The 24,528-nt window shown below is 32.9% G+C and overlaps 1 protein-coding gene across 1 annotated transcript; it reads left to right on the top strand.

The window, feature by feature from the left end:
* Positions 1–79: 79 nt before the first annotated feature.
* LOC127726029 (methenyltetrahydrofolate synthase domain-containing protein-like) lies at positions 80–23,827 on the top strand. The gene is made up of 7 exons (XM_052233326.1): positions 80–176; positions 4,320–4,392; positions 6,386–6,489; positions 8,177–8,290; positions 12,037–12,150; positions 12,816–12,906; positions 18,245–23,827. Exons 2-7 carry the CDS (start codon positions 4,347–4,349, stop codon positions 19,408–19,410), a joined length of 1,635 nt encoding a protein of 544 aa, XP_052089286.1. The 5' UTR covers positions 80–176; positions 4,320–4,346; the 3' UTR covers positions 19,411–23,827.
* The last annotated feature ends 701 nt before the right edge of the window (positions 23,828–24,528 follow it).

Genomic DNA, 24,528 nt, shown 5'->3' with positions numbered 1-24,528 from the left:
TACAGAAATATTCAATTGCGTATAGAAAAATGATCTGATACATTAGAAGTTTTTAGTAAGCATTGAAAAAATTAGGAAAAAAATATTCATTGCGTGACAGTAATATGGTAGCCTCCATTTGCCACGTTGGGAAATAGTCAGTTTGATAACAGTTTTGAGATTAGACAGCGTCAAAGGTTATTGAATTATGGGAAATTTGTTAAAAAGGAATTCAGTATTATAGATTTTTGTATATTATTGCTACAGGTGTCATTTATCTGACTTCTCAAATTTATCTACTGACTTCCAACTGTCCAATCCAAATTTGGTAATTTTTCTAGGGTTTTCTCTGTTTATGTTAAAACATCTGTAAAAATAGGGTTAGTAATCTGCTAACTCCTTAAGCATGAGCCATTTTGGTGATGCCTGCTTTCCCTTGAAACTTGAACATTTGAGTTCAAAATAATTTCAGTCTGCCAAAAGCTTTTATATGCATACAATGTCATGTACACACATATACAGCATCAGTGGCGGACCCAGAAATTTTCATAAGTGGGGGCCCACTGACTGCCTAAGAGGGGGCCCGCTCCGGTCATGTGTCAGTGATTCCCTATATAATTAACCATTTTTTCCCCAGAAAAGGGGGGGCCCCCCTCTAAATCCGCCTCTGAGCATTACAGCCAATACAGGGCTCACACTAGGAAGCAAGTTAACTCGTACCATTGTAAACTCGTACCACGTAAACTCGTACCAAAAAAGTTAACTCGTACCAAAGTAAACTCGTACCACTGGGAAGTCGTACCAATCAGAACTCGTACCACTGCAAACTCGTTCCATTAAAAATATATTCAAAAATACGAATATTTTATGAATTTATTTTTGGTAAACTAAATAAAAAAAGTTGAATTACTTGAATTTTATACTAGATTTTAATGAAAACTTAAACAAAAATACGAATGTTTTATGATTATTTTTTTTTTAAGCTTTATACAAAAAATTAAAGTATCTTTGAATTTTATACCAGATTTTAATGAAACTTAGACATAAATACGAATGTAATTTCTTATTTACCATGCTAATAAATATATTAAATTCCCTTGATTGTGTGATTGTTGGTTGATTATTAACTAATCAACTTGTTTTTTTTTTTTATCTTCAAACTAATCAACTTGTTTAATCATATTAGCATGGTCATATTCTGCTCAAATGAGCTGAATATTGTATAAAAATAAATTTCATACTTTCTAACTGTTGGTCATAAACAATTTTAAACCTTTAAAACACAATAAATCAATTCTTTCATTAAATAAAATTCCTTTTAGAAACAATAGAAAAATACCCAAATCTATTCAATGTTACTGATTTGGAATGATTAAAAATTAAATCAAATAGTTGTCAGTAAAAGTTTAAAAAAGAGTCTATTCAAGGGGGACAACAAAGCCAATCTGCCACGGTTTTCTCTATCCAATTAGACAAGGAAAATTAGCTACAAATTGGTCATTGTAATTTCAAATTATATACATTTTACAGACTTAAGAGGTATTGAGTGAAATTAAAGTATATATTTATCATTAAACACCATTTGAATGCATTTAAATAAGTTGGTACTAGTTTACAATGGTATGAATTTACCGTGGTACGAGTTAGCAGTGGTACGAGTTTGCATTGGTACGAGTTTTTTTTTAGTGGTACGAGTTGACATTGGTACGAGTTTACAATGGTACGAGATAACTATAATTCCTCACACTATAGGGCAATGAGGACAAAGAAGTCGCTTTCCTGTCTGTCTCTTTGCTTTTCTTGACTGTCAAAAGATATATCTATTCACCTAGCTCCCGTCATTGGTAATATTCAATTTTTTATCAAGTTGATGTAATGTTCAGCAATTATTTTTTTATTTATAATATATAGGAATAAGGAAATGTGGTATGATTGCCAATGAGACAACTATCCACCGAAGTTCAAATGAATTGGATGTAAGCAATTATAGGCAACTGTACAGCCTTCAACAATGAGAAAGACCCATACTGTATAGTCAGCTATAAGGTTCATCTGAAGGAATTGAAAAATATGGCCGTTTTTACATCCCAAAATCTACTATGTGTACAGACAAACTAATGCATCTAGGAAAGTTTTAAGTCATGGCAGGACCTAGAAATATAAAAGTTGTATGAAGTATATGTTTCAGAAAATTGATGACTTACCTGGATTTTGACGTGCATTTTTTTCCAGTCTGCAGAAAATAGCAAAATAAACAAACACACGAGTTTCATTTGATACAAGTTTCATTTGATACGGTCCACTCAGTTACACAGTTTAAATCACCTATTGTTTGCAGGTGTCTATTATCCATCTATCATGTCTATTGTCCATTTAAATGAATACTACTCACAACATTGATTATATGAGGGAAGCTTCTCAAACGTTTTCCCTACTTAGTTTATTTTTGCACCTTCTGCGGGAATGAAAAAAAATGAATAGAAAAATCCAGAAAAGTTAATAATTTTCTGAATCATAAAATGCATTTAAATTTAATTATCTAGGTCCTGCCATGCCTTAAAACTTTTGCAGGTGCACAGGTTTGTCTGTACTCAGAGTAAAATTTGTGGTGTAAATACGGCCGTATTAGCCAAAAGGTTATGATGAACCATAAAAAGGCCCTGATATGAAATATGAAACAATTCAATTGAGAAAACTAACGGCCTAATTTATAACAGTTCAATTTACAAAAACAAATGTTACCGACATGAACCAATGACAACCACTAACTACAGGCTCATGACTTGGGACAGGCACATAAAGAATGTGGTGTGGTTAAACATGTTTCTGAGTGCTCAACCCTCCCCTAACTTTGGATTCTGTATTGGGAGTGATTTTCTGTTTTGGCAGCCCTCAGAATCAATTTTCAAGCCCTATAAACTCTATTAGGGAAAATGTATAGAAGCTACCTCACCTAGTACATGTGCTTTTTACGCCTTCTGCACCATTCGAATTCCACACAACCAAAGCAAGTTAGAATTGAGTAGAAGACACATCAGCTTTTCTGAATACATTTAAATTTTGAAAACACCTAAGCAAGTGACGACTATATTCTAATAGAAAAAAAACTGCTTTAAAAATGGCAACAAAAAAACATGACTAGATGAAGTTTTTTTTTAATCAACCCCAATCTGATCAGAATGTACAGTTGTAGGTCTACTAATGATCACTAATCATGCTAATTAGTACAATTTATACATGTAATAATTATAATTCAAAACAACATTTCGATTTTTTTAATTAAAAAAAAAGTTTTATGATAGAAAATAACTACTATATTGCTTAGAAATAATATCTAAAAGTGTAGCATGTTTGATATGAGTTGGTAGAACAAGTTAGTAGGGCAACAGTTGGCAAACGTACCAGTTGACATGTTACCACAGACTACACGAAATTCGTCGGACCGTCGGACAAATCCGGTGAATAATGGAGCGGTCTGGTAAAATTTTGTTGAATACCGGTCCGAATGTCCGGTGTTGTTTTTTTCATGGATTTTTCTAAAAACCCTACATTTTTCCCAATTTTGGGAGCAAAATTCTAAAAATGATCTCAAAATTCATTTTCATCTTTATTATTCATGACAGCGATGTTTATTTTGTTCAACCTCTAGCTTTATGCCGAAAATCGCCAACAAGTAATGTGTAAATCCGAGTAAAAACATATCTGCATGACTGAAAAAAACAACAATGGCTGCCATCAACTGGAAACAAGACAAAACAGAATCAGATTCCGGGAAGGGATAAGGCCAAATCCGGGTTTGCCGATCAAATACAATAAAAAATCCAAGCAGGTTCACAAAATACAGCTATGAAATATAAACACTAGAATTGAAAACCAAAAGATATATGAAAAAGGAAGAAGATACAGGAATTATTGTATACAGAAACTCTAAATTATTTTTAGTTCACAAATAATTTTCATGTCAAAATCCAATAGAATGTGACATTACTTTTCTTTATCAATAAAATGCATTCAAGCAATTGTGCACAACTTTCATCAAAATATACACTCTTGTCACATGATTTTGTTTTTGTGCATTTTGGAGTGCAGTAGGGCACAACAAGTCATAGGTTTGTTGGTATTTTGTCGGATAATATACAATTAGATGTAAAAAAAATTGGTCTGGTAAAATTTCATTCGGTCTGGTAAAGCTAGGTTGTTTACCAGACCGAATGTCCGGATAAAATAAAATTCATTCGTGTAGTCTGTTACCATGGTTACAGGAGTAAACCAAAGACAGGTAATGTGAAAATACAAAAAAGATAAATTTGAGATGATTTACTATTTGTTTTTCATTTCAGAGTGTGTTTCAGTTTTGACAAGCAGTCATGTCAACCAAAACACCTGCAGAATCTGTCAGTGAATTAGGTGCAGGTAAGTCCTGAAAGTCATGATTTCCATGACCAGAAGATACCAAAAAGATATGCAAACTCATAAATTGATGACAAACTAACAATGCCATGGCAAAAAACAATAAACGACCAAAAAACAAACAACAGTATACAAAACGCAACATAGAAAACTAAAGAATTGTAAAAATGCAGCGAAAGCAGAGTTAAAACTAAGAAAAACAATAGTGATCCAGTTGCAGTGCAATAGAAGATTTAGAATTTTCTCATCATAGAAACTTGAACCATTCATTGATAATCAAGAAAAGTGTAAATCACAATGACTAAGGGATGTTCTAGAATTTAACGAATGGGATGCCCTTTTCTTAGACCCTACCACCCATACTATAAACAGGGGTTAAGAAATTTTGTTATAGCTCACTAGCCCAGGGCTAATTGGTAGCAGGATTTTACTAGCCCTGTTGGAAGAACTACTAGCCCAACAAAACTGACCTGCTAGCCCGAGTATGCCTTACAAATTCAGAGTTTGCTGCATTAATACAATGAATTCTATAAACTTAACAATTTTTATCCGTTGTACAGTAGATTTTTACAAATCGGATACCCAAAACTTATGTCAGCAAAAAAATATCCCATTAGCAGATATATTCAATTAATCGATAATTGTATATTCATTGAATATTCTGTAATAATGAGTTGACCAAAACCTGAGATGGTACAAGCCTTATTATGAATATACAATTATCGATTAATTGAATATATCTACTTTCTCCTGTGAAAAGGGATTCATATTTATATTGCAATAAATTATTCAGAAGGAGGTACAGTCAGGTTACATTATATTTCTCTGGTTGCATAAGCAATGTACAATACCCCCTGTACTAACAAATCGATATTGAAAGTAGGGGATCCACCCCAAGTTATTTGTTCTATTTTAAAACTTGTACAAAATAAGTTCAAATTCTGGAATCCGGCATGATGTAGTTGAATCTGATTGGCTAAGATAGAAAAGTGATGTGTGGATTACCACTTTTTATTTTGGAAACGCCAAGATTTTTTTGTTACTAGTCCTTAGGGCATATTGGGTTTAACCGTTACAAGTTTTGGTTGCCCTAGGCCTAAATGCTGTAGTCCCGGGCGTCGGGCTAGTGGATTTTTTAACCCCTGTATAAAATTTGAATTTAATTGTGTAATTCTAACAAAATTATAAGGAAAATGTGATTACCTACTATTAATTAATTTGAGTGCCTTTCAAACCCCCTATTCTAAACCATGGTCAATTTTCATGATTTTGGAAAATTCCAAAATATTTACATCTACCTACATCTCCTTTGAAAACCAAAAAAAGAAATTATTATTTTATTTACATCAATCTCCTGTCAATAGATTTCTAAGGGTGGAGGGGCCTCGTTGGCTGAGTGGTCTAAGTAGTTCCTACTGTAATTACTAGCCAGTCAACACTGAGGTTGTGAGTTCGAACGTTAACCCCGCTCGTGCGGGTGCACTCGACTCCAATCTTAATTGACTAGGATTGTCAGTTTTCCTATGGAAGGTCTGTGGTTTTCTCTGGGCACTCCAGCTTCCTCCACCAATAAAAACTGGCCGCCAAGAAATAGCCCAAAAGCGGTGCTTAAAAGTGGCGTTAAAACAATAAAAATCAACAAATCTAAGGGTGGATTTTCTCAGATTCTACACGTACTGTAAATGCAGAATTATTTTGTGCATTTATTTTTTTGTTTTTTTTGAAGAATGGACATTATAATGATCGACAGAAATGCGAGATTAGTTATTGTGATTTTAGAAAAATCGGCATACATATATTTATATCCGATACAGAATGCATGTTTTTATTACTGCGATACTCACTCAGTCGCATTATTCACATTAATACAATCCTCACAATAATTTTGAATTTCTAGTACACGTTAATACACAGCTGTGAGAAGGCAGTGAAACTTTGTACTTGTACATAAACATATACAAAAATTTACATTATGATACATTTGTTGTATTTGCAGAAGTCAATAAAGGAGCCATTCGTCAGATTGTTTGGGACTACATAGAGAAGAATGATCTTGTGGAGTTTCCAAGACCATGCTATCGTAGAATCCCAAATGTCAAGGTTTGCACACAATAAGGTTTCCATAGAATACCAAGCTCGCACCTAGCATTTGGCTTTAGTAAAAATTCTATCTAAATCATGTTAAAAGGTTGTGGGAAAAACTTACCATTGAAAGCCAAAATGCTGGAATTTTTTGTAAATCTCAGATATTTGGTTTCTGAATTGTTGTCAAATTCATCAATGCCGTTCATCGATGTTGTCTATTTGCATTTTTCCCCAAACTTATACATAAGCATAACCGTCTTTTTTTTTTTTGATAACTGACAATGTAAAAGGGAGTCACTAGTATTTTTAAATTAGGAAAAAATCTTCGGAAAGTGCAGTTAAGTTGCCTTTAGCTTAAAGCACAATTTTCCATTTAAACGAAATATACTGGAGTTTACTCTTTCCATCTGATAGTCTTCATAATTAACCACAAGTTCAACCTGCCTGTTGTTAAAATATTGTATTGTTGGACTATGAAATTTTTCTGAAAAGAATCCTCAAAAGCCATATAAATTTAGGGAAATTTTGTGGAAGATTGTAAGTCGAAATCTTTTGTGAAAATTACCATCAGAATGTTTTTGTTTGTAATTGAATTTACTGAAAGACTGAGCATAACTTAATTATTCATTTCTCAGTCTTTTTTGATTTTTGTCGAGCCTTCGACTTTAGTCGAAAAAGCGAGACAAAGCGATCCTACATTCCGTAGTTGTCGGCGGCGGCGGCGGCGGCGTCTACAAATATTCACTCTGTGGTTAAAGTTTTTGAAATTTTAATAACTTTCTTAAACTATCCTGGATTTCTACCAAACTTGAACAGAAGCTTGTTTATGATCATAAGATAGTATCCAGAAGTAAATTTTGTAAAAATAAAATTCCTGTTTTTCCATATTTTACTTGTAAATGGACTTAGTTTTTCTTCCAGTTAACATTAAATACAGTCTGCAGTTAAAGTTTTTAAAACATTTATTAGATTCATAAACTATCCTTGATTTATACCAAACTTTGACAGAAGGTTCTTACAATCAAAAGATAGTATCTAAAGGAATATTTTTATTGATTTTTTTCCTCATTTTTGTTGAGCCTGCGATTAACAGCAAAAGTAGGCGAGACACTGGGTTCCGCGGAACCCTTAAGAATTTTAATAAATTTCAGACTATACGTTTCCGATTTATGGGGATTTATTCATTACGAAAAGGGGGATTTTCCAGTTTTCGGACAATAATTCAACTTTATGAAACTTTGGTAAATTGTTTATATCTATCTTTGTAAGCTCCCTTTTAATTTTTATAAATTTTCGATTTTACATTTCTGAGTTATAAGATTTTATTTGTTTATAGTCTGAAAACAGATTTACTAAGTATTGCGCACATCACAGTGTATTGCACAACAGCAAGAAATCTTTTATATAGCCAATTTCAAGTTCTTTGACTACATTTATCCTGAAACCTATAATATATCAAATATTTAATTACAATCCAAATTCAGACCTGTATCATGCTTGAATATTGTATCCATTTTGCCCCAACTGTTCAGGGTTGGACCTCTGCAGGCGTATCCAGCTGCGCTCAGCAAAGCAGTTTATTCAATATCTCTCACAGTATCAACCCTCAACCAATATAATCCCTCGAGCAGAGCTCTTTGGATAATATTGGTGTCTCTGGATATTGAAAAAGCCATATGATATTCTCTATTTATTTTCTTAGGGAGCAGCAACTGCAGCAGAGAAGATGATTTCTTTGGATGAGTTTAAGAAGGCACAGACTGTGAAAATAAACCCAGATAAACCACAGGAAAATGCTAGGTTTCTAACACTTGAAGTAAGCATATTTATAGAGGAAAAATCAATTTGAAACTGTAAAGACTCAAAAAGGAATGTTTCAAATCAGAGATTCCTAAAAACTGATCCAATACCTAAACTTTGGGAAAGTTATACATTTGAGGAAGCTCAGAAAGAGTTTTGATGGGTGTTTCCTAGAAGTTTTGATATCATCACAAGTTTTTTTAACATTTACACAATCTTGTCATGTGATCATGGTATGCTAAATTCACTATATTCATGGAACTAACAATATATTAATCAGTATGTGTACTTGTGAAAACTGTATTTAGAATTAAATATTTGATTAATAATAGAATAAAGTGGTATTAAAATAGATATTATTTCCAAAGCCATGTTTAGACTATCCGTGTTTGAAATTGACATTTAATTTATAAGCTTTCATTAGTTTAGGTAGAATGAGTATATGGAAAACTTAATTAATGCTATCCTATTTTGTAACACTACAAAGTTGACCTGACTAAAACAAATGTTTATTTCTTATTGTATGTGTATTTATGAAATTGTTTTTAACCTTCTCCAAAGAAGGGGTTGTGTAAACAGGTTGTTTCTGTCCATTTTGTGGGATTGTTCCTTTAACATGTTAAACAGATGACGAAAAAAGCACACTTTATGCGTTTGGTGTGTCTGAAAGTGTTATTCAGGATTTACCTTCATTAGGAATGCTCAATCCATAAAATTTGAAGGCCAAGAATATACTTCAATACTTGAGGAGCTATATTATGTTAAAGATTGCATTATTAGAGCTAATTTCCTAATGCTAGTAGATTAAGACTTTGGATGACTTGCTTGCTTTGTTTGCAAACAATATAGATTGGGCGGAGTTAAACCTTTAATATAAACATTGTCTTGTAATGTTTACATGTACAATTGGTTGTTCCTTACCTCCAGGATATCATCCAATCAAATTTAAGTATCAGAGTTCGCGAAAACTTATTTTGACCCGTCGGTCATGGGACCGACAAAGCATGATTATTTGTCAGTCCTACAAAATTTTAGCCAGTCCTACAAAATCTGTTAATTTTATCCAGAAATAAAATTAATAACATATTTTATCGAAAAATAACTTTATTAATATTAGTTTTATTCTTCGCACCCACAGGCAAATTAACAATGAAGGACCAGTTCAGGTCTTCTGATTGTTCTTATTTAAAGTCATCTTCACTATCCATTTCATCATCTGAATCACTTTCTCGGCTGTTACAGTATTTGTTTGCTCCATTGTAGGGTTCAATCGCCAATTGTTTGCCAGGGATGGCTCTATGAACAAATTTAGTAGGCCACGTGTAGATCGCCGCTTTGGTTTGTTTATAATAAATCCGTAAACCAGTACCGGAAATTGGCAGTGGGTACATCTGATAACCGATGTAAACACTTATTGGAAACAGTTGCGGTACATCTAATAACCGATGTAAAAAAGTGCAGAAATATGCACTATAACGGCCGTTTTTACATCGGTCATCCGGACCGGCACTAGCCTTCAAAATACTGGTCCGAGCCTCATTTTGACCGACAGGACCGACAGGACCGACCATTTTCGCGAACTCTGAAGTATAATGTATAAAGGTTTAACTCTGCCTATTTTATATTGTTTGCAGATGTCAATCTTAATTACAATGCTTGAGCAAATGTTAATACACACATTTAGCAAGCAAGCCAACCAAAGTCTTAATCTATATATATAGCTACAAGCATTAAGAAATTAGCTTCAAATGCAATAAAAAAACTTATTTTCATTGGCTTGTAGCAGGGTTTTAGCTAGGATTTTGAGGGCTTTAGTCACTTTTGTGCGGGATGAAAGTCAACCTTATTTTGGGTAGCAGCAAGGGACCTAGGATGTATATTACTATCTATACATCTTTGTCAGACTTTGAAGGACTTAGGCATACTAGGCAGTAACTGCATGATTTGACTGATGTGGCACTTTAATACGAAGATTAGGATATAAGATCTAGAAATCTAGTTCACAATTTCACTTCAGTTAGTTTCAGGGTACATTCCTAATCAGCAAAAGTTGGGATCCATTTTTTTTAAACCAGGAATCACAGCATAAATGAACTTGTATTAGAGGACTATTTCACTGCATTATTCATACTCATTATCCTTAAAAACGTTTTAAAGCAATATTAAGAATTTATTCTATAAAGTTGGAACCAAGGATTTGTAAATCCTTATTGGAACAATTCTAATGACTTTAAATTGTAAATTTATAATGAATAGATCACGTTTACTTTCGATTTCCAAATGAAATGAAAACAGGAAGTGACAAGTGGATAATAAATTCAGAATGAATCCAGATTCATAAACGGATTGGTTAGTGTTTAAAAAAGGCAGGAAATTATCATTTTTTAATTTAAATTTGCTAAATAAGAACTATATTTGTCTCTCTCGTTTAGTTTGATACTTTATTATTTCGTATTTTACGTTTTAGTGTCTTTAAATTCATAAGAATACTTTCGCGCATGCGCAGTTCATCGTATAGGAAGCACCTGTTTGATTCGTGAAAACAGAACATCTTTTTAATCGAAAGTTTTTGATTAAAAGTTTTATCAAATATGACGAAACTACAACACGCGAACTGCAAATTGTGATCGTTTTGAGAAATGTTGAAATTAAAATGCGAACTGTCCGAGGGAAAACTCAAATGACGAAACTACCACAAACGAACTGCAAATTGTGCTCGTTAGATAAATATTGAAATTGAAATGCCGACTGACTGATTTTACTGGGGAAAATAATTATGATGATCAATTATGAGGTTGATAAATATTTAACGGATTACTGACCCATCCGATGGCGATAAGCGGATTATCTGTAATCACAACTTATAACACCTGTTGTAAATGTTAATTAACTGAGGGTCATAAACTTGTCAGAAAAAATAAGACAGGTAGAATTATAGTATTTTCATGCGAAAATATTTTTACTCTTTCCAAATTTAAGTGACAAAATTGATTTGGAATACCTTCGTCATTTTGAAAACCGTTTCGTAAATGACGAAAATGACGAGCGCTAGCAAAATCACTGCTTGTAGTATACTTATTAGTTCAGTGAAGGTCTGAGATGAGCATTCTTTAGGTCGTATCCATGTCAGGCAATTTATTAATGAAAGAAACTCAAATTTTCTAGTTACTTTCTTGTCAAGAAATATAAGTTCTGCATGGTGTATAAATCTACAAATTTATATTCAATAGATATAAAAAGATGTGGTATGAGTGCCAATGAGACAACTCTCCATCCAAGTCACAATTTGTAAAAGTAAACCATTATAGGTCAAAGTACAGCCTTCAACACAGAGCCTTGGCTCACACCAAACAGCAAGCTATAAAGGGCTCCAAAAATTACTAGTGTAATACCATTCAAACAGGAAAACCAACAGTCTAATCTATATAAAAAAAGAGAAACGAGAAATACTTATGAACCACATCAACAAACGACAACCACTGAACATCGGTTCCTGACTTAGGACAGGTGCAAACAAATTGAACAAAGAAAGATAACTCCAATTCAAAATATTGCCTAAATGTGTTATATTGCTGAATTCAGTCATGACAGTTTTGCGTTTAATTTTAGATTCACATTGCATAATGAAAGCAATCTTTACCCTTCAATACCCACAAGCACTTTGTTTAACAGCTGTTATTAAATTTGCAAATTTACTATATAATGACTGTGATCTGCATTTGATTCCTGAATCACTTATACATATGTGTAAGACTTTTTTAGGCTGATAAGACATTGTTAGTGCCTACACCAAGATTGAGGACTGGATTGTTCAACAAAATAGTACCACCAGAGGGTTGTAATAAGGATATTCTGAGGATATGTGCAACAACACAGGTAAAAAATACCATATAAAAGTTAGATATTCAGATAGTATGGGGTAGTTACTAGTGAGCCACAACACAGGTAGTTAGAACCACTGGGGTAATGAGCCACAACACAGGTAGTTAGATCCACTAGAAGGTTGTAATAGTTAGAACCACTAGAAGGTTGTTATAAGGATATTTTGAATATATGTGCCATAGTAAATGCAAATATTACCTCAATAGGTTTAAATAAGTATAATCTAAAGGTATGCATCACAACATAGGTAAATATTACCATCAATAGATTGCTTAAAGAATGTTCAGATTTAATCATAAAGTACCAAAGTATCCCTGGACATTCCTCAGACAATAAAGAATGCTGTCGTAAAATTATAGAATGTGTAAAAAGTGCAATAAAACCAAACAAACACAAAAACAAATGTCCTGCCCTTTAGAATTTTTAAAATTATATGAATGTGTAATAAGTGCAATAAAACCAAACAGACACAAAAACAAATGTCCTGCCCTATAGAATTATTAAATTTATTGATTAAAAGAGTTGTATGTGTAGAGAATTTTCACAAAAACTGTAAGTTGAGTTATTAGAAATATTGACATGACATTACTGTAAACATCTTTCCATGAGTACTTCTGAGTACTTTGATTATAAATTGAGTGATTGTATTTCTTTTTCAGGGTGTAAGAGAACACAGTGAACCTATTGGACTGGATACAAAGATCAAAGTAGATTTGGTTGTAATTGGATCAGTAGCAGTCACAAAAACAGGTAAGTTCCTCATCTTGTAGATCATTGTTGCAATCTTCATGATAGAGACTATTCCAGGAAAAAATGTATCAGCAGGGATGATTCCAGGTGTTTTCAAATGGGTCCCTTGACCATCAAATTGGGAATTTTCATCCAGGTAGGGAAATTCATGCATAAAATAGAGCCAGACAAATGTTAAATATGTTTTTTTATAAAACATGTTTCCATCATATAATATAACTGGCTGTGCTGGGCAATATGTATAATGAGATCTGCACCCATTAACTTCATCAATGTTACAGTAAAACCTGTATAAACCGGCCAGCTACGGGACTATGAAAAAGGGCCGGTTTATTCAGGGTTTCTAATTTGACAGAAGTTAATGACTTGTGACGACCGATATATTGCATGTAAAAGTTTCTGTCTGATTGTAAATTATAAATTGAAAAATATAAAACGTAATAACGTAATAACTTAGCATGATCGTTGTTTTGAATCTTCTTATTCATTTGCTATAGAAATTTAAGAAATTGGTTGTTCCTCAAATTCAAAAATTTTTTTTTAATTTTTTATACGACCACAAAAATTAAAAATTTTTTGGTCGTATATTGGTATGACGTTGGCGTCGTCGTCGTCATCCAAAGACACATTGGTTTTCGCACTCTAACTTTAGTTTAAGTTAATGGATCTCCATGAAATTTTACCATAAGGTTCAATACCACAAAAGGAAGGTTGGGATTGATTTTGGGGGTTATGGTACCAACAGTTAAGGAATTAGGGGCCAAAAAGGGGCCAAAAATAAGCATTTTTGTAACTTCCAGACATAACTTGTGTGTTAGTGTATGGATCTCTCTGACATTGTACCACAAGGTTCCATATCACAAAGGGAATGCTGGGATTGATTTTGGGGGTTATTGCCTCAAAATTTTAGGAATTAAGGGCCAAAAAAGGGGCAAAGAACAAGCATTTTTCTAGTTTCATGATAATAACTTGTGTGTAAGTGTATGGATCTTTCTGAAATTGAACTACAAGATTCCATATCAAAAAGGGAAAGCTGGAATTGAGTTTGGGGGTAATTGCCCAAAACGTTTTGGAATAAGGGGCCAAAAATAGCATTTTTCTAGTTTGCAGACAATTACTTGTGTTCAAGTGTATGGATCTCTCTGAAATTGTACTGCAAGGTACCATACCACAAAGGGAAGGCTGGGATTGATTTTGGGGGTGATGAATCATAAGGGGTTTCAAAAAATTTGGGGGGGGATTTTTTTTTCTTTCTTTTTTTTCTTTTTTTCCTTTTTTTTTTCTTTTAAAATTTTCCATTTTAAGTTGGTTATTTCTGATTTATATTTAAAAGCAAATAATAATGATATGGTAGGAGATACACACCAAACAGGATGTGTAAACTATTATATAATAAGTATTGTGCAATAGCAAGAAATTTTCAATTGCACAGTATTGCACACAAAAGCAAGAAATCTTCAATTGCACAGTATTGCGCAATAGCAAGAAATCTTCAATTGCACAGTATTGCGCAATAGCAAGAAATATCCAATAGCACAATATTGCGCAATAGCAAGAAATTGTCAATTGTACAGTATTGCGCAATAGCAAGAAATATTCAATTGCACAGTATTGTGCAAAAGAAGATACTTCGTATAAATTGCTTATTTCTTGACCAATTTCAATGGGGTTTTATTCTTGAATTCTTGGGGTTCTTTAATATGCAGAATCTAACCGTGTATTAAGTTTTTGGATTTTGGGCCCCGTTTTTAAATTGGTCCACATTGAGGTCCAAAGGGTCCAAAATTAAACTTTGTTTGATTTCATCAAAAATTGAATTATTGGGGTTCTTTGATATGCCGAATCTAAACATGTATTTAGATTTTTGGTTATGGGCCCAGTTTTCAAGTTTGTCCAAACTTTGTTTGATTTCAACAAAAATTGAATTTATGGGGTTCTTTGATATGCTGAATCTAACCATGTATTTAGATTTTTGATTTTTGGGCCCCGTTATCAACTTTGTCCACATTGAGGTCAAAAGGGTCCAAAATTAAACTTTGTTTGATTTCATCAAAAATTGAATTCTTGGGGTTCTTTGATATGCTGAATCCAACCATGTATTTAGATTTTGGATATTGGACCTTAATAGGTGAATGTCCAATTTAAAATTTTTAAGTTCTTAGACCACATTCATTCTGTGTCAGTAACCTATGCTGTGTCAAATATTTAATCAAAATCCAAATTCAGAGCTGTATCAAGCTTGAATGTTGTGTCCATACTTGCCCCAACTGTTCAGGGTTTGACCTCTGCGGTCGTATCATGCGGCGCCCTGCAGAGCATTTTATTTTTACATATCCTAGTATGTCAAATAGACCTTGGTAGCATCAGTCTCCGACCTGTCAGTTTCATTTTCACTTTGTGTTCATTTTTTTCATTTGCATCATAATCCTTGCGTTGTTTGAATTGTTACACGAGAGTTTCGTTTTACATTCATCGTTTATTTCCGACGTTGGTATAGCCAATTAAAAAGCAAGAATTTTATCAAACGAAATTTCATTACGATCAAAACATTGTCGTACAGTGTACGATTCCCATTGATTGTTGTCATCCGGGTGTTGTTTATTATCAGGGTCATTGGTTTAGGGGTTCACAACAGGGAACCCAGGATTTCGAAAACACGATGTAAATTTCTTTACTCCACAATTTGAAAAAAAAATATCCAAGTAACAACGTAAGTTCTATTCCAGATATATACGACTTGTCTTTTAGTTTGATTTACCCTTTTTTTAAGTGTTTTAACAGGGTAGGAAACTCACTGGAAATGTCTACCAGACCAAAGGGCTGGCTGCATAAAAAAATTACCTGTCTTGATCAAAATTTACCAGCCCTGAAAATTAATGCAATACAAATCCAACCCATTTTCCTTCAAGATTCTAAATTATGTTTTTGTGTTTTGAGATGTTTTAACGACTATAAGTATTATTAGATTAACTTGAGGATTTTTTGTGATGAAAATGACTTATGACTGCTTTTGTAAATACACACTGCAACAAGACTTACAAGTGCACATTTAAGCAGACACTGCTAAGCCTAATGACCAGTTGTTCAGAAGCAAGGTGTGATTTCATTTTTAGAATTTGGGTTGGGCACTGGGGGGTGTTAGTTTGTCTTCAGTGTAATTCAGCATGCCTTTTTTGTACCTTTGTTCCACAAAATTACTTTTAAGCAAATAAAAATAAAATTTTGGTTTCATTTATAATTTTATTGCTCCTCATAATTTTCACAATATTTGTGGCCATCGGATTTTGCATGTGTTGTAAGGGCATCGTGCCTTAAATTTGCACAACCAACTACAAACGGGCCTTTTGCATATCGCCGAAATCTTTCAGGTACCTTTCTGACTGCCAAAGGCCCATACGCTGAACGGCATGGTTGAAAAAAATATTTTACCATGCGAGTCGTCACAAATCAACCACTCGAACTCCGTTTTCCAACCAGGAACAATTGTCCGCTTCCTCTTAGACTGATCGTTCAATTTATTTTTTTTTCTGTTGAGTCAACAGCAGTTCGCTTTTTCGGCGACGAAATGCCCAAGTACTGTCGTAAAAAATGAGTTTACCAAAACAAATTTCGATCTAATATTTATATTTTGTTTAATAAAGGCGATCGCGATTGGACAATTCGATACCAACTAGCCAATGAGTGCGGATCTTACAAACAAAAGGTATCACCATGTTCCCTGCACAAATCGCGTGGAAACATGTGGTAGTAAAAGGTTAATTGGCAGTCATGATTCTTACGTGCTGTTATGAATGGGGTAATACTGAGAACTCATTCCAAAAATAGAAAAAGGTAATCCCAACCACCTGCAAAAAATAGACCGTCCACCGGACTGTTGAAATTTAATTTTTGACCGCCCGATCGTAAAATAGGCCGTCTCGGGCGGTCGGGCGGACTATAATTTCCAACTCTGGTTTTAATAAAACAGCTCACTACTATACCATTGTAAGTTCACGGTTTAACACCTGACTAATTGATTATCCTGAAAGGCCATCTTGTATAAACAAATATGTTTTGATTGCATATTGATCAATACTAGTATCATTTTAAATTAATTAGACAAACCGGTTTTGACAGGTAATAATTGATGTAATTAAGAGTATTGGGACTGCATCATTAGACCGGAATTTGGAATACACAGGGTATGGTTACAAAGGGTTTTTTTTAACAAAGACTTTGAAGGGAAAAACAAGGGACTTTAATTTTCGATCGGAATGGACAGGAAACCGGTTTATTCGGGGTCCCGTTTACTCAGGTTTGACTGTATATCAAAATTTAAATTTTGCTCTCTGCCGAGGTCTGCTTTTACAAGACCCATTTTGACAAAATGCATCCTTTTGATTGACCTGCTGGGCGATCGACTTATACAAGATCAAATACTCCCATAGCATTTTTGTCAATTGTATTTAACGGGTCTGCTTTTACGAGACCAATGATATTGAGAGAAAAAATAATACATGATGACTACTCTGATAACCTTTAATGGAGACATAATAACAAATTGTAATTACTAACCTTATCTTACCAATCTGATTCCCCTGCTAAAATCATTGACCAAACATTGACAGCATTCTTATCCAGATTTTAAAATGCTTTGATGACAAACTATGAAAAATTATAGTAGTAAATCAGTGATAGAAATGTCCATTTTTATTTCTATTTTCCTGAATTTGGAATTGATGTTCACATAAATTATTTTAGGGTCGCTGGCCGATTTTAGGGTAACTAAGCAGCCCTAAACTAAATTGTAGAATCATCCTTGATCGGAGAGGTCATATTTCTGCATGCTATAGAATTAAAAGATGTGGCCAATGAGACAACTCTCCGCCAGAGGCCAAACAACGTAGAAGTTTTCTTCATCTTAAATTTATTTTTTAAGCTAACTCAAGAAGACTTAATTTTTTTGTCAAAAATGTCAATGTTGGGTCAGACATTATATCTCAGGGTGGTAGGTCAAACCGTCTTATTCACAAACAATCAACTTTATAAAGGAATAATATGATATTTTTGGACGTGGAAAGAAAGGCAGTCTTTGTGCTCAACCACAGGCCCACCAGCCCAGGCTTGTAAAAATCATCTCTACAGGTAAATAAAATCAACTTAAGTTTTCATAAAATTCAGCTTCTGGCCTGTAGATTCAAAAGTGTATCTTGAAGACTGGAAGGGTAATACAGAAATAGCTTATACTGATAAATCTGAATATGTCCCTCTACACAAATAAATATTATTCAGTGAATAAATAATTTGTATATGTTACAAATAGCTTCTAATCAGAAAGAAAACTTTTATACATTTGCAGGTTTGAGAATAGGGAAAGGAGAAGGATACGCTGACATGGAGTATGCTATGATGAGAAGCATGGAAGCTGTGGATGAGAACACAGTCATCATAACCACAGTCCACGACTGTCAGGTAGTCGATTTCCCTGAGAGTCTGATTGAAGATCATGATGTAGTAGTTGATTACATCATAACACCAACAGAAATAATTAAATGTAATAGGACGAGAAAGAACCCTGCTGGTATTATCTGGTCTAAAATTACACCTGAGAAACTCCGTCGTGTTCCAATTCTAAGGAAGTTACTTAAGTGTGAAGAAGCAGAAGGGAAAGATGTTACCCTGAAAGAAGGTGCTTCACCTCCTGAAATAAAAACTGAAGATGAAGGAGAAGAATCTGACAGGCAATATCAAAGACGTCCATTCTATCGTAGGTTTAGGGGTGGTCCAAGGCGTCCATACAACAGACGCCCTAGAAGAGATCGAAATAGTGAAAATGATACAGATGGGAAAGGTGACATAAGAGATGAGAGTGAAAGGGAGGCTAAGAGTGGCGATGAGGAAAATCAGCGCCCAAGGCGTCAACAACAGCCAAGAAGACGTAGATTTAGGAGGAGGAGGAGAAATACAAGTGAAAATAAGGAAAACGAAGAACCTAGAAGTGGTGATGAAGGAAGAAATCGTAGGAGTGTTGGTGAGTCAGATGGGGCTGATAATGATGAGGGCAAAAGTGGTGACGAGGGGAAACCTAGGCAGAGACGTAGACCACCCCCACAAAGAAGGAGATTCAGACCTAACAACAGACGCAGTGAGGGAGATGAGAATGAGGACCAACAAGGTCAAAGTTATTCTCCAAGACGTAGACGTGGACCCCCAAGAACACCAATACCTACTATCTTTGTTGGTAGTGTTCAAAGGTCTGTCCGTGTAAGTGAACTGAAATCCAAAATCCGTGAGAAAAATGTGAATCCATTAAGAGTTATTTGGAATGGGGCAAAATGCTATGCTCTACTGCAGTTTCCAAAGATGAATGAAATGGAGGCTGCTTTTGACACACTACATGACTTTGAAATGAACGGCAAGAAACTGAAAATTGAGATCTCAAATCGGGTCAAACAATACATTGACGAGCAAGACAAAGGAGATGGCCAAGCCCAAGTTGCCTGTGAAGATCAGCCAGAAAACTAGGCAAGCATTACCCCCTAGGAATAAAGACAGATGTCTTGAGAAGATAACTGTCAAGAAGCAAATTATTTGTCATGTTTTGTGTGAATGAAGTATTTGGCATTGTTTCAAACCACATATCTGGCTATATAAAGGGTTGTAGCATATCAGATTGAACTTTGAACTTTTGTTTGGTATGGGTAGAAAACACAGGATTTGTGTACTGTTTAAGAACTGATGTTAAAGTTTAATTAAATTTGTTCATTGATATATTTGAAATATTGAATTTTATTCTTTTACAATATTGATTATTGTTGAATTGTAAAAAGTTCTTATGAATACTATATTATCTCCCTTGTCAGTTCAAAGGGAGATAGCTCTGTTACATTTAAAATAATGAATTTACATATTTATTTTCATACATATCATTTAGATTTAAAAAGGACAGAATGGATTTAGTATCAATTTGATTTAAATACTACTCCTGCCCACTTACAAATATTTGATTTTAATTTCAGTTACCCATTAGTTAGATATATATAATGAAGCTAATCACAAAATGACAAATATTTAAATAGCAATTCTTAACTTTATGTTTAAAGTGTTTTTTTCATTATGTTGCCAGACTGAAATTAAGCAGAGCATATGCTAAAATATTGACTTAAAAGTCTTAATTTTATTCAATATTATACCCAAGTCTTGTTTCCGTAAAGCATAATTTGTTAATAGCTTGTATTATTTAAGAAATAATTGTTCATTGCCAAAGTTTTTGTTCATTTCTGTAACATCTGCACACTGCCTGTAGAATTGTTCACCCATTTTGAATATGGTGAAGGTTTGTCCAGTTTTCCATCAATGTGTTTTTTGTTTCTAATTTGTGTGCAATTTCTGGCATGATATGAATTAAAAACAAAAAGGAATTGTCTTTTTTTTAAGTTACTATTAAATTGCAACTATAAAACGAAAGAATATATTGTTATTTATCAATCAAAGAATTTGTGTGTTTAAATTCTGCTTTCAACAATTTATTATATTAATTTTGAAATGAATTTAGAAATCAAAGATTATTTGAATAAATTTTTTATTTGAACTGATTTATAATTGAAAATTGATATTACTGGTATTAAAAATACCTGCCAAAGCAGTATTGTTAAAATGGAGTAATTTTTCTTCTTCGATTTGTTTTCCTCTATACTATTGTTTTATTTTACGTAAAGTATGTCCTTTGTATATTTTCTGTTCTGTTGTAAGGAATTTGTATATGTCTCACCTTGATTTTGTATGTAAATTTCATTTCATTGCTTAGATTCATAATTTCATGAATTTTAAAACTACCATTTCATCAAATTTGGTTCATCAAATCAAACTTCATAAAATGTGTGCCGAAGCAAATTCTTCTATCATTTGTTCAATATGGATGAGAATATCTTGTTATTTTAGTTAAAATTTGGTTAAGGCAGTCAGCCATTGTAATTTTTCAAATTTTGAATTATTTTAATAGTTATTTACTTTTGGATATTATTGGACACTTTAAATGATTTTGTTCTTTAAAAATAACCCCAATAAATGAAAGAGATTAGAGAAAATAGATTCTTTTCAGAGGTCAATTTTTAGTGTTGTCAATTGTGCTATATTTTTATTTCAGAAAAAAGTCAGAAATTTAAAATCATTGCAAATTATTAATAATTCAATCAATGACCTCTGTTGTAAAAATCTCTTTAGTTCAGTATAGAATATAGTTATAGCTGCTTACCAGATATGGGCTTTGGGTATTTAAAGGATAGGAACACACTTTTGTAATGTAAATAGCGACATACACAAAAATTGTGATTTAGGATGAAGTGCCTTTGATATTTAATAAAGCAAAAAATTCCAGAAATCAATTGAAAATTAATGAATTGTTAAACTTAAAAAATTTCCATGGTTACTGGGCATTTTATTTTAAATGAAAAATACATTAGAAATATTTAATTTGAGGAATGATTGCGTGTAATATTGTACATAGACCACTATTTTATGTGTGATATTTGTGAAAATTAAGTATGAGTGAAATAATTATAGTATATTTTTGTATCACTCAATGCCAGAGAGGCAAGATACATAGGTAAATTTATAAACATTGATCTGAGCAAAGATTTGTATAGTGTTTTTATGTTTAGTATTTTTGAGATTGACATTCAAGTTAATTACACTTCACCTCAGGAGGATTTTGTGTTTACATCCAATCCACAATGGGCAGCTCACACATATCCAATTGGCCGTTTCAAAATCTAATGCATTCTGGGTAATGATTTCAAAAGTATACACCAAAGTAATGTTGTGATTTGTTTTAAAATGTCCTAGAAGAAATGGTTCTTCAACCAATGATGTGCCTTTTTTTTCATTTTTGGTTAAGAATAGGCAAATTGCCCATGATTCTTATAGATTCTAAAACATGGATTTTAATGTGAGCGAAAATGCTTATTTGCAAATATCAATGGATTTAATTTGTTAAAAACGCTTTAGTTTGGTATGAAGTAGGATTAACTGTTTCACAGATTAAGGCTTTGGATATTTGGAGGTGGGGGAACAAACTTTTAATTTCTGCAAATCTTTTGATAAAAAAGGTAACAGCTAGCATATCCCTTTTTCTCACAGGGTGATCAAGAATGACAAGATTTGTGTACTCCCATTGTGAATTGGTGGAAAAAGCACAGTACTTTTGAGCAGTAGTTTATATATGAAATTAATTTAATATGTTATATTGTATCTACTGAATTATGCAGCAAAGTAGTTGAAAATGAATGTAGACATATTGGTCAGCACAGGGTGAAGATATTTTAATATAAGAATATCTTTGCAACAGATTTATGCAATTTTTTTTATAACAAATATAAAATAGCTTTATCTTACATGTCTTAGATTCAGGTACTTAATTTTCAGAATTTCTCACACAACTTTTCATTTTTGTTTAATTTACTTTATAAAACTTTGATTTCAGTGCCAAAACTACTTTTAAAAGACTATACCGAGAAATGTAAACTGTAATCTGTAATCTTGATGTTTGATATTTTACGTAAAGACACTTTCGAAAGAAGGTTAAAAAGTTTGAGGAAAGAAATGAATATAGAGAAGTTGTGCATGATGGGTGTTCTCTTAGTACCCTTCGTTTGACAGATTTTTTAATTCTTGACAACCAGCAGTATATCCTCAATAGATATTATTTAGATCAGCTGTTAAGTATAAGAACTTTTGTAGAAGGGATGTTGCTGTTTTAGATTCTTATAGATTTAACCTTTTCTCTTTTATGGACTAAATTTGTCATCCAATCTTACTTGTAGAAATGGGAATGGACATACTTAAATGTTATTAATTGAGTTCAAAATATTGGAGGCAATAATTCAATTTACTAGGAGTGAAAAAAAATCTTTTCTAATTCAGATTGAAGAAAAATGCTTCTGTCTTTTCCAAATACTTTTTTGAGACTGGGGAATGTGATAAAATATCAAATATTTACATTTCAAAACTTCTTTCTCAAAAAATCTTATGACTAAAATTGATAGTAAGTCATGACAATTCAAGATACTGAAAATCAATTTTAGTTGTAAGATCTTTTGTGAAACACAGGCTAGAAGATGAATCAAAGAAATTTTTGAAGGATGTATATATGGCCCCTATTTTCTTAAAGTGGTTGTTTTCTGGTGGTTTTACTGTCCAATAGTTTGTTAAATCTTATTATCCTTTTTAATGCATTACTTAAATAGATGAAATAAATAACAAATTTCTTAAATGTTTAATGCAGACAAAAATCAAATTTTTATATTCAAGTTCCGAAAAGATTAATAATAAATGCAAATTTTTCATTATGTCAAGATTATTTTCATCTTATAAATTCATATCATTATTATATTGATTAGATATGGGACTTAATAGCCTCTGATATTATTGTTATCTATACATTATACCAATTCAGTTATTCATGGTTTAGAAATACTGTGAAAAATTCCATCATTGTTTGAATTTGTTTCGTCATTAAAATTGTCAGTTTCAGGCTATCAGCTTTATATAAAAGGAGATCATATGTTTCTTATAAAAAAGTGAGATTAAGTCAGGATAAATTTAATTCAGAGAGAAAAAAGAAATTGCATTTTTAAAGATCAGAGTTTTAGATATGAAATAATTATTAAATTTGGTGTTCCATTTTACGATGAAAATAACTGACAGTTTTATGATAATTTGAATCAACATGTGGTGAACTTTTTTGCAATATCAAATGAACTGTGTGTAAATTCATAATTTATTTATTACCCAATACTACAGCTGCATTTATTGCTTATAATTTGAACCGTTGGTGTTATGGTTGATAGTCTTTGCTCAGAATTGTATTACTTAAGATAGTCATACATTGGGAGACTTGCTCTTGTTATAATTCTATTTAATTAAAACAGTTGTGATGTTGAAATTTGTATATTTCTTTGCCATTTCTCTATGAATTGCAAGCTTTCTAACTTAATGGAAGTTTCTGAAAAGACCATTATCATACAGCTTAAAAATAATTTGTATTCAGAAAAAGAAAAGTTTTAACAGTCCATCTGGTCGGTAGGTTCTGTAAATTGGAACAACTTGGATGAAGGGAGAGAAATTAGAACTGCCACTGGAAAAAGGCTGTGTTGGATACAGTCAGTAGTTTTATCACTAGACTACCAATTGACCCTGTTATAGAGTTCTTCCCGTGGTTCTTTATCAAACTGTGAACATGGCACTCTCCCTACAAGATAAAGCAGATTTATCTCCCCATTCCGAATAGAGAGGGCTGAGTATTTATGCAACCCACATAGTCAAATAGACTGTTGATATAAAAAGAAGATGTGGTATGATTGCCAATGAGACAACTCTCCACAAGAGACCAAATGACACAGAAATTAACAACTATAGGTCATCATAGACTGTTGAACATGTATTTTACTAGAAAAGACCAGAGAAGTCCAGGTGACCATATTGCTTGATCCTAATCAAGCTCTGTGTTACATACAAATTACAAAGACAGCTGTTAGAATACGACAAAAATATGTACCTGTTATCTGTATATGGTAAATCAGAAATAAATTAGAGTATTTATTAGGGCCCTGCTGAATGGCAGACGCCCTATAGTGTTCAGTCTGT

Source organism: Mytilus californianus, unplaced genomic scaffold, assembly GCF_021869535.1.
Source record: "Mytilus californianus isolate M0D057914Y unplaced genomic scaffold, xbMytCali1.0.p SCAF_16, whole genome shotgun sequence".
NCBI classification, from domain to species: domain Eukaryota; kingdom Metazoa; phylum Mollusca; class Bivalvia; order Mytilida; family Mytilidae; genus Mytilus; species Mytilus californianus.
Note: the sequence above shows the minus strand (reverse complement) of the source record. Positions and strands in the feature narration are given on the sequence as shown.